The sequence below is a fragment of the Nelumbo lutea genome, chromosome 5 (assembly GCF_056320005.1).
Source record: "Nelumbo lutea isolate HS-2025 chromosome 5, American lotus-T2T, whole genome shotgun sequence".
In the NCBI taxonomy this organism is placed as follows: domain Eukaryota; kingdom Viridiplantae; phylum Streptophyta; class Magnoliopsida; order Proteales; family Nelumbonaceae; genus Nelumbo; species Nelumbo lutea.
In genome coordinates this window covers 1,594,290-1,607,814 of record NC_142688.1, presented here as the reverse complement: position 1 = coordinate 1,607,814, position 13,525 = coordinate 1,594,290, and the positions used below count along the sequence as shown (strand labels likewise).

At 36.9% G+C, this 13,525-nt stretch overlaps 2 protein-coding genes across 5 annotated transcripts in view; both read right to left on the bottom strand.

Annotated features, from left to right (window-relative positions):
* Nucleotides 1-355: 355 nt before the first annotated feature.
* LOC148849754 (uncharacterized) lies at nucleotides 356-5,076 on the bottom strand. 2 transcript variants are annotated; one of them, XR_016099149.1, is made up of 7 exons: nucleotides 4,821-5,062; nucleotides 4,606-4,693; nucleotides 4,316-4,406; nucleotides 1,546-1,630; nucleotides 1,012-1,168; nucleotides 555-817; nucleotides 356-447 (listed from the first exon to the last, which is right to left on the bottom strand). XR_016099149.1 is itself a non-coding variant. In XM_088944342.1 (6 exons), exons 1-6 carry the CDS (start codon nucleotides 4,860-4,862, stop codon nucleotides 702-704), a joined length of 579 nt encoding a protein of 192 aa, XP_088800468.1. In that variant the 5' UTR covers nucleotides 4,863-5,076; the 3' UTR covers nucleotides 356-701. The 2 variants fall into 2 exon arrangements, 1 of the variants encoding a protein (XP_088800468.1); XM_088944342.1 differs by having other exon boundaries at nucleotides 356-817; nucleotides 4,821-5,076.
* A 3,178-nt stretch (nucleotides 5,077-8,254) lies between these two features.
* Nucleotides 8,255-13,525, bottom strand: part of DAW1 (Transducin/WD40 repeat-like superfamily protein) — a 29,240-nt gene continuing 23,969 nt past the window's right edge. The window contains exons 19-24 of one of the 3 annotated variants that reach the window (XM_088944338.1): nucleotides 11,485-11,581; nucleotides 11,208-11,394; nucleotides 10,818-10,916; nucleotides 9,571-9,689; nucleotides 9,039-9,098; nucleotides 8,255-8,495 (exon numbers count right to left, since the gene is read on the bottom strand). In XM_088944338.1, coding sequence (XP_088800464.1) covers nucleotides 8,391-8,495; nucleotides 9,039-9,098; nucleotides 9,571-9,689; nucleotides 10,818-10,916; nucleotides 11,208-11,394; nucleotides 11,485-11,581 — 667 coding nt within the window. In that variant the 3' untranslated portion in view covers nucleotides 8,255-8,390. The remainder of the gene's footprint in view (nucleotides 8,496-9,038; nucleotides 9,099-9,570; nucleotides 9,690-10,817; nucleotides 10,917-11,207; nucleotides 11,395-11,484; nucleotides 11,582-13,525) is intronic. The other 2 variants (XM_088944340.1, XM_088944341.1) reach the window with 2 other exon arrangements.

Genomic DNA, 13,525 nt, shown 5'->3' with positions numbered 1-13,525 from the left:
TATCCAAAAACCTCAAAAAGCAATATATATCAGCCCATATCGACCGATACATAATTGCTCATTGATACTTTAAACCTTGGATATAGTGCTCAATGTGTAACTCTCACCAAATCCATTCACCCACTTGTTAACCCAAACACAAGCCGCTAAATAGTAAGTAAATAGGTGGGTGGGTTGGATCAGAAAGTAGTAACTAGTAAGCTGACCAACTAGACTCGTGGAGAATTTTTAAAAATATTACTGAATGCAAAATCTACCATATTTTCTATGATCTGGCAACTTCATCAATCAAGTTTATCCAGCTGATGGATTACGCCTTTGAACCTCCTTACTCGATAACCACACAAAATCAAGATTGAAACAACCACCTCTGATTGCATTGAGATAGCACAGTTCTTCAACGGGGCCAAGTAACCGGACATGCAAGGGTTGATGATGTATCATAGCCTAGATGTTACAATTCGTAAGTCATAAAAAACAAAAACAAAGAAAAACTGGAAAAGAGAAACCCTGAAAACTCAACTAGATGATTTATTTTAGCATTGTGGACGTACCATGTAAACCATAGAACCTTCTTCCCCTTTACTCTTTAGTTGATTTAGAACGCTAGTCAGCTAATGAAGGAATCCTCCTTGATTTACATAAACTTCCTTGACTTATAACAGGCTATTCGAGAAGTTTCAATCAAGGCTTGCAGGTATTTAGTGCTTATGCAGCAAGGCAACCAGTTTGATGTAAATCTGCTCCTTCATGGTGTCCCTGTTACTTGGGTTTAGTGTAAATATAGTTGCTCCTGGATGGTTCCTCAACCTTGCAACTACAGAAAGATTGGATGCCATTGTCATATATAAAAAGGGCAACGCAACTTAGCAGTTAGAAAACTCTGAGCAGGGTTTCCAAAATAACATGAACAGAAATAAGAAGTTCTCCTCCCTTAACTAGGTTACTAGTAGTAAGTAATATAATTTTGATTAGACCTACATTGCTTAGACAGTCAATAAATGAACTTACCTCCAGGTATGTCACGGCCAAACTTTGGAATGGGTATGGTTGCCAAGACTGGGATATTGGATTCCAGAACCTTTAGCACTGCAGGGAAGAAAGATGAACTGTACAACTCCATCTTACCAACTTCATCAATGATGAAGAGATCAGTGTCTTCTTTAACCTGATACCGTAATACAAGATATACAATCAAACCCTTCTGTAATTAAAATGAAAAATGAACTACACAGAAGCCCAGTTATGCCAATCTTCAGTTGGATAGGATGGCTCCAAGGATTGTTCTAGACCAGAAAGAACATACCCTGAATATATGGCTAGCAACAAACTTAATTACAACCAGGATGAGAGATCAATTACTGGGACATTTATGTATGGCAGGGCGTGCCAACCAAAAGGTGCTTCCCAACTATATAACCCAGAATTCCAGATAAATATGAAGAAAACATGCTTGTGTGGTAGTGTTCCATTAGCATATAATTCTTGAAATTTTAACCTGTTCCATCTAACTAGTCAAATATGAAGTTCTAGGGATCACCCCACCTGTAATTCTGGCAATGCCAACAATTCAAATGATGCTACATCCACTCTGTACTTCCCCACATTAGGCCATCTGAGAGACTCTGGACTGCCATTACAAAAGATTCTTTAGCTGGGGGTGGGGGAAAGCTGATAAAATTTACATAAAAAACTAAGATCATGAAAGCAGGTTTTGCAGCAGGCTACACATTTGCTCAAAGCTTAGAACAATTAATCTCAAAAACTGAAAAAGCTAATTATTGAACAACTCGTACAAATTAACAACTGAAAAGTCATGCAAGTACCTTATGGTTATGAAGTTCACATTCCCATAAAGTTTACACAAATAACGGAGGCAAATGGGGTTAATTTTGAAGATTCATACTGGGATAAGAGAAACAAAGGTTAAAGTTAGAAACTTTTTAATCTATTTAACAACGCTTGCCTCCAAAAGGAAGTGCCATACATACTGTATATGAAGCCTAGGTGCCTAAACAAGTATAGGGGCGCTATATGCATTTGTATTACTAATTGTTTTCTAGTTTTGCATCTGTACAAAATCCCTTACAATGAGAGAATTTGAATGGGGTTGAAACATGTCATAGGTATTTACTTTGTGTTGAAAAGGGCACAATACACACTTTCCTTTGGTTGATGAGAGTAGAGAAGGTGGAATACATTAGTTAAAAGGGCAAATAATGTAAATAGAGTAATGTCCAGGCAGGGCCACTATCCACCAGCAGGACTTTTTCGGTGAAGCAGCAGTACTGCAGGACTATCTTTTGTATTACTTATGCAGTTTAAATGTATACCAGCTATATAGTAACGTCTTCCAACTAAATGTAAACGCTAGGTATTGTTTTAACAAATATGCAATGCCAACTTTCTGAAGAAGCAACTCTTTGCTGTTACATAGATACATCCCGGCTTTTTCAAGAACAACTCTCTGAGGAATTAGGAGAAGTAACATGTTGAAACACTACTCAAAATGTTTTCAGGCATATGGTTTTTATGCTCTCTCTGATCTAAGATTATTTCAAAGTTCAAAGTTTTGAAAATATTCCTATCATGTTGAGCATGCTGGTTACTAGTTTAAAGAAAATTTCATCTTCTTTTTGACATATGGTGTGCAATGATTTGATTTGCATGGAAAATGCCTGATCCATAATTCTAGGATGAGTCATTCAGTCATTGTCAGATTGAATTTGATTGAGATATATCATCCCATATCTGGTCTGCTTATTAAATGCATTAGATATTGCAACCTGAACCAGAATGGAGGTTTTTGCATAATGGTGGGTCAGATTACATATTGTCATCTCTTCATAATAGTTTAATATCTCCCTTAGATTTCCAAATCAATAATATAATATAGGCTTTATACAGAATATTTCAGTTGGTCTTTTTTTTTTTTTTTTGGAGAAAGGTAACCTTCATTCAAAAAAGGGAAGGATGTACATAAGAAAATGTACAAGAAAATAGGGAAAATCCACAAAAAGCAACAGCCAATCCCTGCCCAAACCAGATTTGGCTAAAAAAACTGCAGATTGGCTTAATTCTCTAGGAATATCTATAGATGCAGTTTAAAGAAGTAGATCCTAGATTTCACAGAGGAAGTGTGCAAGCTTCCAAGGACCAGTTCCTTTTTTTTGCCCACCCAAATGCATTCCCGTAGTCACCTTCCACCAAAACAGAGGCAGCATGAATAGAGAGGGCAATATGCAGGCCCATAAGAGCTTGGACCTCAGCTATGGATGCATCAGATGCTGAAATGGGACCACTAGAGGCCCACTGCAAGCTCCCAACGGAATTCAAGATAACACCTCTAGTGCCTGCACCTGAAGGGGTCTCAACTGAGCCTCTGAAACTGCCATCGAACTGACAAATAAAGCTGCTCTCAGGTCTAGGAGAGGATCAACAGGAGAAGACCTAAGGAATTCCAACAGGTTTCTGTCCAAGTTTCCATAGCTGATCCCAGAAAATGCTTTATTAGCCAGCATCCGAGAGAATTAGATTCACAGCATGCTTTATTGGTCAGCATCCAGGAGAAAATCAGATCCACAGCATGCTTTATTGGTCAGCATCCAAGAGAAAATCAGATCCACAGCATGCTTTATCGGTCAGCATCCAAGAGAAAATCAGATCCACAGCATGCTTTATTGGTCAGCATCCAAGAGAAAATTTCAGTTGATTGTTACTAGATATTGGAAAAGGATATCGATTAAGTTGTAAAATTACCCAATATACATAGCATCGACCATGATTGCAATGATCAACGATAAGGACTTATACATGAGATAGCTAAGGGGAAAATCGGTTACTGGCTTTAGCAGGTTTTGTGGGAACACAATCAATCAAGAGGGCAACTTTGTAGAGTGGGAAGCATCAAGAACCAGATGTGAGATGGAAATCAGAAGGACTAGAATAGCACTTTTCTTGATCCGTCTAATTAAGACAACACTTTGTTTAACTTATAATATTTTATAGTTATGATGCTGTCCTCATTCTCACCAACAGGTCTACTGGATAGCCAATGCCATTGAAGGTTTTTATTGCTCCTTCATTCACATGGTTTTTCTTTTCATATCTTTGACAAGGTATTTTGCGAGAATAATATTAACTACATATATGCATGAACCTGAAAGGGGAATCAGCACACACTAATAATTGTATTTTTTTTTATCGATACTAATAATTGATTATTTTATAAAGAAAATCATGTTCAATTAAAGAAGATCAGAAACTGAGAAATCTTTCCAACAGGTCTCAAGAGAGACTAGAGTTGAAGACAAACCTTGAATTTGTAGTAGATGCAAGGGGTCCCTTTCGCCCATCTAACGTTACCACCTCAAAACCCACCCTCTCAGTCCCTTGTCTAACTTCACCTGCGCATTGTGCATACAACAATTCGTGGCATTAATGGTGGAGAAGTACCTAGAGTTCTAGATAATTTAGAGAAAATAAAAGAAGAAAAGAAAGAGAAAAATGGAGAAAGTTTTTCATCCAGCTACTACCGCCAAAAAAAAAAAAAGAATAAAACATCATACATGTAGAGATAATAAGAGAGACAGATTAAGAACATACGCGTGTAGAATCCTTGAACCTTCAAGTTAGGGTTTGTGGTTCTAAGGCTCTCCAACACTCTCATCACCAGGGTGGTTTTCCCAACTCCCTGAAAAAATGAACAAGAGGGCAAAAGACAACAACTAATAAGAAAAAACTGCTTGCCTGTTCAGGTTCACGAGACACTGAAACCGGGTACCAGTGTTCTCATTTGTCGGAATTTCATTTTCACTTACAGGAGGACCGGTGACAAGGAAGCATTTCCCGGGAGTTGCCATTTCTCTCTCTCTCTCTCTCTCGTAAGGTCCGTAATAGGGAGGAGTATCATTTCATTTTGGTCCTACATCTCCTCAAGGATCCCATGCTGAATATTCCAAAAGTGCGGTAATGAGATGCACTTTTAGAAATGCCAGCATAGTGCTTCAAAGCAGGAAAATTTTTTCTCTTGGTTTTATTAAGGATGGTTAATGTTATATCCATACATGATCCATCAAAATTATGATATATGGTGCCATACATAATTCTTCCACGAGTCCGACTTCGGTCAGGGGAATAAATTTTACAGCCTTGAGCCTTGCGTTGTGAATATGTCGCTAGTTATATGCATGAGGGAAATATTACAAATGTAAAATTATAAAAGGTTGTCGAAACGGTGTGAGCATGGGCTTGCCCGAACTCTTCTTCTACTTACCATTCATTCTTTTATTCAGTCCGATTTCAAACAGAGGAGGGTGGTATCAGGTTGTCAGTAGATACTAAGGTTTTTCCAAACCCTCATTCATAAAACCAAGAGATGATTTAGGGTTCGACTGTGACAAGGGAAAAAAGATGGCAGTGCAAATTTATTTGCAATAGTAAAAATTCATGGGAGTGTAAATATAGAAAATGCAAATTTTTGTTTAATTTTATTTTGAATTTTATTTTATTCTACTTCATGTCTTAATTTACTTCATTTGTACTGTAATCAAATAAAAGTAAATCATTTGCACCGTCATGATTTTGCATCAATGCAAATTTATTTGTATTGCAATCAAACACAACCTTAGGGCTAATTAGACTTGGCAATTGGGTTGGGTGGGTCGGGTTCGGGTTGGGTTAAGGTACTTTGGGTTGATTTTGAATTGGGTTGAATTTCAGGTTGGGTTGTCAAATGCTAGACCCTCATTCTAAATGTTCGGGTTAGGTTTGACCCATGGGTCAATTTGGGTCATCCTAGAAAATAATTGAAATTAAAAAAATAAAGACAAATTAAAAGAATTACCTTAAAATTCCAAATATAAAATAAAAAACGTGAACATTTAACAATTTAAAGAGTAAACAATAAAAAGTAAAGACTAAATAGAAACAATTAAAGAGTGGAAACTTCTAACAATGCATAAATAATCTCAATTAGACTTGACAATTGGGTTAGTGGATTGACCCATGACCCAATCCAACCCAGTTTTTTCGAGTTGGGTTGGGTTGGGTTTTTGCCAGGTCTAGAGCCAATCAACTGGTGTCACAAATTAGACTTGTTCATGGGTTGGGCTTGAGGTTGGTTTTTGCCAAATTTTGAATGGGGCCTGACCCAAAGCCCGAGCCCGACACAATGTAAGTCAAGCCCAAAGCTCGGCTCGTGAACAGGTCTAGTCACAATTCACAAAAGAGGTGATCAATAGGTGGAAGGTGGTATTAATCAAAATCCACGGGGTGATTTGACTGATCGAAGATTTCCTCCCTATCATGTCTTTTTGGCATGGTAGAATTTACAAAAAAGCATGGATAGGCCTAATGCAGATTTTTGATTTCCATTGTAGAGCTATAAACATTCAAAATGTCAACAACCCACACTCTATGCACCAACATCCACCTTTGAATTGGCATCAATTCCGAGTTGGCACCGACCCCAACAGTACTTTGGCCTTACAAATTCTGACCCTGGGCTGAACCGTCATTTTCCTTAGAATTTAAAATCAGACAAACTAGAAGATCATATTGTTAATGGGTGATTTTGTTTATTTTACCATAAAAATATTGTTAATAGGTGTAAAATGGTTGACAATTTGGAATTTTCTATCGCCCTCCAAGAAATCACTCTTAGTGGCATGGTTTTCAAAACCAGATAGGACCAGATGGTTGGACCAAAAAAATTGGGAACTGGTCATAATTCCATTTTACCTCAAAACCATCCATTTGGTCAGCAAATGGCTGACATAGGCAGTCAAACCGTTCAAACTGTTCACCGCTTTTGAATATTTTTTATTTTTTATTTCTTTTGTCAAAATGGGCCGTTGAACTTGAGAACTGTACCATGAATGGTTCATTGTCCCGTTTGATTTTAAAAACCTTGCTTGGTGGTGATTAAAAAGTTATTTTCACGTTTGAAGGCTGAAATGCTTTTGGGCTTCTCATAGGCTCATAGCCTTTGAAAATTTAAGAATGTGTTGGAGTGATACGTTATTCTGTAAGTACCAAATGGGATGTATCAAAGAAACTACCAACTGATGGGTGGCTTGGTACGTTTGCTGCCACCCGTATCCCCTGGGTCTGCCTACAGCACCCACTACAGACCTACAACAAATCAAAAATTCAAAATTTAAAGCACGTCCACCTAAACACTAATACCCGTTGATGCATTGTCATCAGTTCCGAGTTGGCACCTAATCAACTGTACGGTAGAACTAAGAATTGTGGAGTGGATTGAACAGTGAAATGAAAATTGCCAAAAATGAAAAAGATGCATCAGTGCAAGCTTGCGGATATGCATTGGATCATGAATTTGGATTGGCTCCTCACTAAGTGCATCACACAGGTGCCCCGCAGCACATCTCAGCGTTCATTACGACGGGAGATGTTCTCCAATGCACAATTGGAATGTGCCATGGCGCATGGGGCACATGTGGAGCCCAGTCTATGGGGGGAGACAATGTGAATTCTTGAATCATATAAGAAAAATGTTTCCGATGTGGCAATGTGTTACAGGGAACGTATGGGGGAATTGGGATCTCCTGCCAACAAAACATGCTCCAACACCCTACCAACATGATCCGACATGCACATCTCACCATGAAAGGGCCCACCATAAATTGGGACCTGTCATGTATGAGATGTTTGTTGTCAGATCATGTTGGGTGTTGGAACGTATTTCATTGGCAGGAGATCCAGACACGGTGTGGGTCTACTCAGGGGGAGCCAATGCGAATTCTTGATCATATGCATCTGGAATTCTGCTGTTCTGGTCCTCTGGAACTGGAAGAGAGCAATATCTGGTTGAGTCTGGATCTCCTGCCCACACAAACTCTGCCCACATTTACCCACATAACATTACAATCACATATAGTGAAGATCTAATCCTCCTGCATAATATTATGCAGGGGAGATGTTCCCAATTCATGGGGGGTAATGTGTTGTGGATAGACGTGGACAGAATTCTCGTGGGCAGGAGATCCAGAGTCAATTTGGTTGGCCTTTGCCTATCTGACAGTCCACCAATAGATTGATCAGATCTTTTTTTTTTTGGAAAAATCTCTCTTCTCCTATTACAAACGAGCACGTTTTAAAATGGACTATATCTATGGAACACCAATGCAGCAATGCTCCTTGAATGGAACAGTTCAGCATTAACATAGTTCTTTCTTAGGCCATTTCAAAAAATTAGAAATAATAAAGTGTATGTCTATATGACAATAGGGAAGAAAAAGGCTCCTCTACAGGTGAAATTGGCGTTCTTATTTATCACAGTGAACAATGTATAAGGAAAAAAAAAAGGAAACAAACAACACACACTTATTAAATCAAAGTTAAATATAACACAGGGCCTAGAAGGTTTACAAGCTTCGCCTATTCTGTTCTGCAATCTGCAGCACCTCTTTTGCCAACGCTGAGTATGATTGAGCTGTGTCCTGCATCTCTGAAGTCCGCTTGCTGATTCCCTACTCAAGAAGATTAAAAAGATTTACGCTTTTTTCCCTCTTCATTCCTTTCCTCTAAATCAGAAGAACCAAAAGAACGTCTGTCTTCTAGAAAATAATGGAGAGAACATAATTCAAGACAGATAAATGTGTATAGAAGATCTACAAACTCTGAAGACAATATTATAATGCCTGATTGCCTGGGCAAAGGAGTTTCCTGCCACTGAATTTGAGAGCCTTGGAACAATGAACATATTTTTTATGCATATGCATGTTAATTGATAATAGACCCTGTGATTACTCAAAAATTGACAAAAAAGACTTCAGTTTTGCAAAACCAGAAAGAATTCCTCGAAATGGCCCCACAACTAAACATCGTTTGGTGTGTCTTCAGGTTCAGAGTAGTTGATGACCGCCTAGAGAAACTGATCGCCTCATTTACCCAATTTTTGTTGTTGAAAGATGTTTAAAAAACTAAGCGTGGACCTTAGAAAGATATAATAGTTTTCAGACAGCCAAGAGAGAACTAAATTAAGAAGGAACTACCAAGAGAGGAAGAGTTACCTGCAACTTCCTCAAATTGTTGCTAAGCTTGTTTTCTGCCATTTTAGCAATTGATGATTCCTGCACCGAAGGATGAAACAAATATACTTCTAAATCCACTTTTGTTCTATTTTAATCATGCATACACCACTTGATAAGTGACAATATAGAAAGTGCTCCTATGTGGTAAAAAAGCTACTTATCATTAGCCTGATGCTTGTCTGGCTGGTTATAGGTGGCCTCACACGAGTTGTTTGGTGTGAGGCCTATAGATGTGTGCATTATATATTTCACTACATGTGTCATGCAGCTTTGCACATGAATGAACAATAAGGTTTTACTTTTGTATACATTTATATAACACATCACACCAAAGGTTTTACCAGTCAAAGGGAATTCATGAAAATTTCTCTAACTCATACTGATATGTTAAATGGCGAAACTCAATTCAGATAATGCTCAATTCCTTTTTTTTTTTCCTAAACAACACGAACTGTGTCTCTATTAAATATAATGTGTTGGTAGTAGAATGGGGAAATGAATGTTTACTTACACCAGTCAAAGGGAAGCCATATTTATTCTTGATTTGATCAATTGCACTGGCCTTCTCATCTTCACGCTCCTCTTTTGATGAAGTTTTTTCATTTCTGACCTTTATTTGTTTCAGTTTACCTATAATTTGAAATTGTCAGTCTTGTTCAACTATTTGCAGAAGGACAACATTGTTTCACATGAAGTGTAACTATAAAATCTATTGCCACTCAGCGATGTTCTGGTCTCATTGAAAGGACTATAATGTTTTTCAAAAGAAATTGTATGTTGGGTGTTTGTCAATTTTGCATTCAAAATTTGAAAAATACTGATAATTTTCTTTTTCTTTTTGGTTATACAAACATAGCAAAGAAATACTGGGCCCAGAAAAATTTTCTTCTTTGAGTGAAGTATCATGAAGAAACTGGAAACTATTGCAACATGGGAGTCTGAAAAGGTAGAAAGAAAATTAAGCATATACTGAAGAGGTTCAAAAGGCTTCCCTGTTTCTTAAGTTTTCAGGGCAGGGAGAGTGGTTCAGTAATCTTATGTTCAAAAAAGCCATTACCCAATGTTAGTCCCAGCTACCTGTGGTCTTGGGAGGGGCGGACCATATATGGTCCTAACCTTCGGCATTTTTTTTTTTTTTTTTGCACAAAGTGGCTTCTCTCAGACTTGAATCCATATTCTCATGCTTGACACTTGACAGCCTGAGGTTTTACCATTACACCAAGTAATGCCTCCTAATCTATGTTCAAAAGGTAGATCAATAATTTAAGTTCTCTAGGTTGTATTACTACGTACATGATAAGAAAATGTCATTATCCAATGCTGGTTCCAGCTATCTGGGGCTGGCATTAGTCCCTATGTGATCCATCAAAGATGTCTCTATGCTCAAATTTGCACACATGGCAGTTAGATCTCTTATTCCAGATTGTTTGGCATGTTAAAAAATGCAATAGATTCAATGTTTTCAACTTTCCAATTGTTAGATTGTTTGTTCTGGGAGGTCGTGAAATCTGAAACAGTGGACAAATCCCCACGTGACCTGATACTCCCGCTAAGTAGCAAGTGACCACCTTTCAAAATAGTGAGGTTATAGATTTACCCAATAATATTTTTCACATTAACATAAAATTCAATAATTCATGAAACTAACCCCAAATCGTTTGGAATTAAGGCAGAGTCAAATTGAGTTGAGTTTATCAACATAGGATAAAGTTAGAGAATGCAGATATAAAGACTCTTAAACATTTACTGAAGTCTGACCTTTAATTTCATGAAATTTTTTGCTCAATTTCTGTTTATTAGATGCAACCATGTTATGCCCCCTGGGTTTCTCATCTGGATCTTCAAGGTTGATATCATCTTGCATTAAACCATCATCAAGAAAAAGATTAAATAAGATAGTTGAAAGGTTGCCAAAACCTTGAGGTTATGCCCTAAAGCTAGCTAATATTAATGTTCCATCAAAACGTGAAAACATGTTGAAAATGGGTATAACTTCAAAGAAAGAAAATACTGGATGTTAGGAATACAAAGTACTAAGATAACGTGTGCTTACAAGACTTGTGGGCAATGACTTTCCGACATACTCCACAAGTCAACCCACCTGAGTTTATTCAATAGTAAGGGGTGGTGGTTTGGAGGCTAACTTACCTATATTTAACTCAATTTCATCATCATTTGTAGAAATTTCTTCCATCTTTTCAGAAGTCAATAGAAAATTATCAGTTGAAAATATGGCTGCCAATTCCTCAATAGTTGCTCTGGAATCTTCAGCTTCCACATATAGATTATGCGATGCTTTATTTCCTTTTATATCTTTAATAATAGTGAATATGCCCTAAATTCCAAATATTTGCAGCAAAAGTATTAGTCCATAGAAGTTACAATGTTAATGCACAGTCTGGTCAATTTTTGACATGCTACCTACCTTTTTCTTTTCTTTCCGGATTATAGATCCAGAGGCAGGGTCATCATGTAGATCCATCACATCATTCTTGTAAACCTCACTAATAGGGTCCAAAAGCCTAAAAGGGAGAAACAGAATACTACTTGATCATGGCCAGCACAAGATAAAGTACTGCATTATTGATGGATTATTATTTCTTCTAGAATTATCAATACAATGTAAATTATCATACCCATGTTTCTGAACACCAGAAAAAGAAGGGAAAAAAATAAATCATGCAGCACTATTATAAAAATGGATCCCACTTTTGATTTAATCAAATTTTCCCATTGAAGAGATCAATAATCTACAATATCCTTTCAAGGTGAATTTGTATGCTTGGTTTTCAATATTAAGAAAATTGGTCAAGCAGAAGATTTCAAGTTATACTATATTCAAATTTGGCCACTGGATTGTCATTAATGTGGTCCTCTCCCTTAATTTCTGTTAAAATTGGATAGCTATCAGTGGGGCTTTATTCAATTGAAGGATTCTTATCCAGAAATCAAAGGTTGACATTTGATCAAATGCTTAAATGAAGCAGTATTTGAAGGCTGCATAGTCTACAGTTCAGCTTTAGTCAAATTTAGAGTTGTTTTATAGGTTAAATAGGTAGTCCAACCCTAGATTTTTTACCCTCTCATATTTATTTTTTATTTCATGTAGGACCCACTTGTACTCATTGTAATTGCTGCTTATTTATAACCCAGGCATTAATATGAGTCAAAGTATGAAGTTATTTTTTTGAGTTTCATTTGCTTGTAGGTTGAGTTTCATATATAACCATTGGACATATTTACTTTTCTTTCTTCTTATACTTACCTTCCTAGTTCACCACTATTTTTTTGATTGGTCTCCTTTATATCATCATCAGCAGAAGTGGGAGCACTATATTTGGTAGTACTTTTACTTTTACTATTGCTGTTGTTATTGTTATTAATCTACTTTTAAAGAAAGGTCTACTGGATTAATATATCTTTATACACAATAATGCAGAAAAGCAATATAGTTAAGCACGATGCAACTAAATATTAGATTCTCCTCAATAAGTTAATTACTCTGTTCCCAAACAGATGCAATGCGAATTGGCAGCTGATCAAGAAACTGGGCATTATGTGATCTGCTATTTCAGACCCCAAATATTCATTTAAACCAAATTGAAAATGTAAGTCAGACCTAAAGCTAAGTATTTCATTTTTATTTTGAAATTAACAAATACAGAAGGTTTAGAATACATTAGCACCAGCGTGACCACTGGCTAGATAAACCACTTGTCAAGGTTTCAAAACATTGCCAATAATTGAAGCAAATTGTGCACATCGTAATGCTGCTTTATGCTTAGTGAGTTTGTGAATGATTTACCTCAAATCATTCATTTCAACCATTGCATCCCCTTTTCTTAATCATATTCATATACTTTATGATCAAGTCCATAGAACACTATGTGAAAAGTTTTAGCCTCTTTATGCATAGATGCCTTGGTCAATGTTGCATGGAAACAGACATGGGTATCAGAACCTGACACGTTTGCCTTGGAGTCTAACTCGGCAAGACTATAAAAAGGAAACTTGTGGGAATGTCTATAGAAAAGTATATGTTTTCTGAATCCTGACATTGCATACTTAAAGAGAATCAGTCTAAAAGTTAAATTTTTTTTTATGCTCTTTGTGAAAATAGCACTTATTTCAATTTTCAAATAAGCAAGAACAAAAATGACAATATTGTGTAAAATATCCCTCAAGAAATCCATGGAATTTAAGAATTCAAACCATGTTTGACAATACAGTGCTGACAGTTCATCCATTATGGAAGTCCTTGCAACTGGATCTAGAGACTACGGTCCAAATTGCCTAGAGGAAGCTTTTACTCATGCCAGCCTTTTCAGTTTTTTGACAGTGAATCACCTTAGGGGGTCAGCAATTCAACTGGTGTATCTTGTGGTAGAATAATTGAAGAGAATGTAAGTCCTCTACTTCATTGCAGATTGTCTTAAAAAGTTCCTTATTGTTCAGGGGGGAAAACT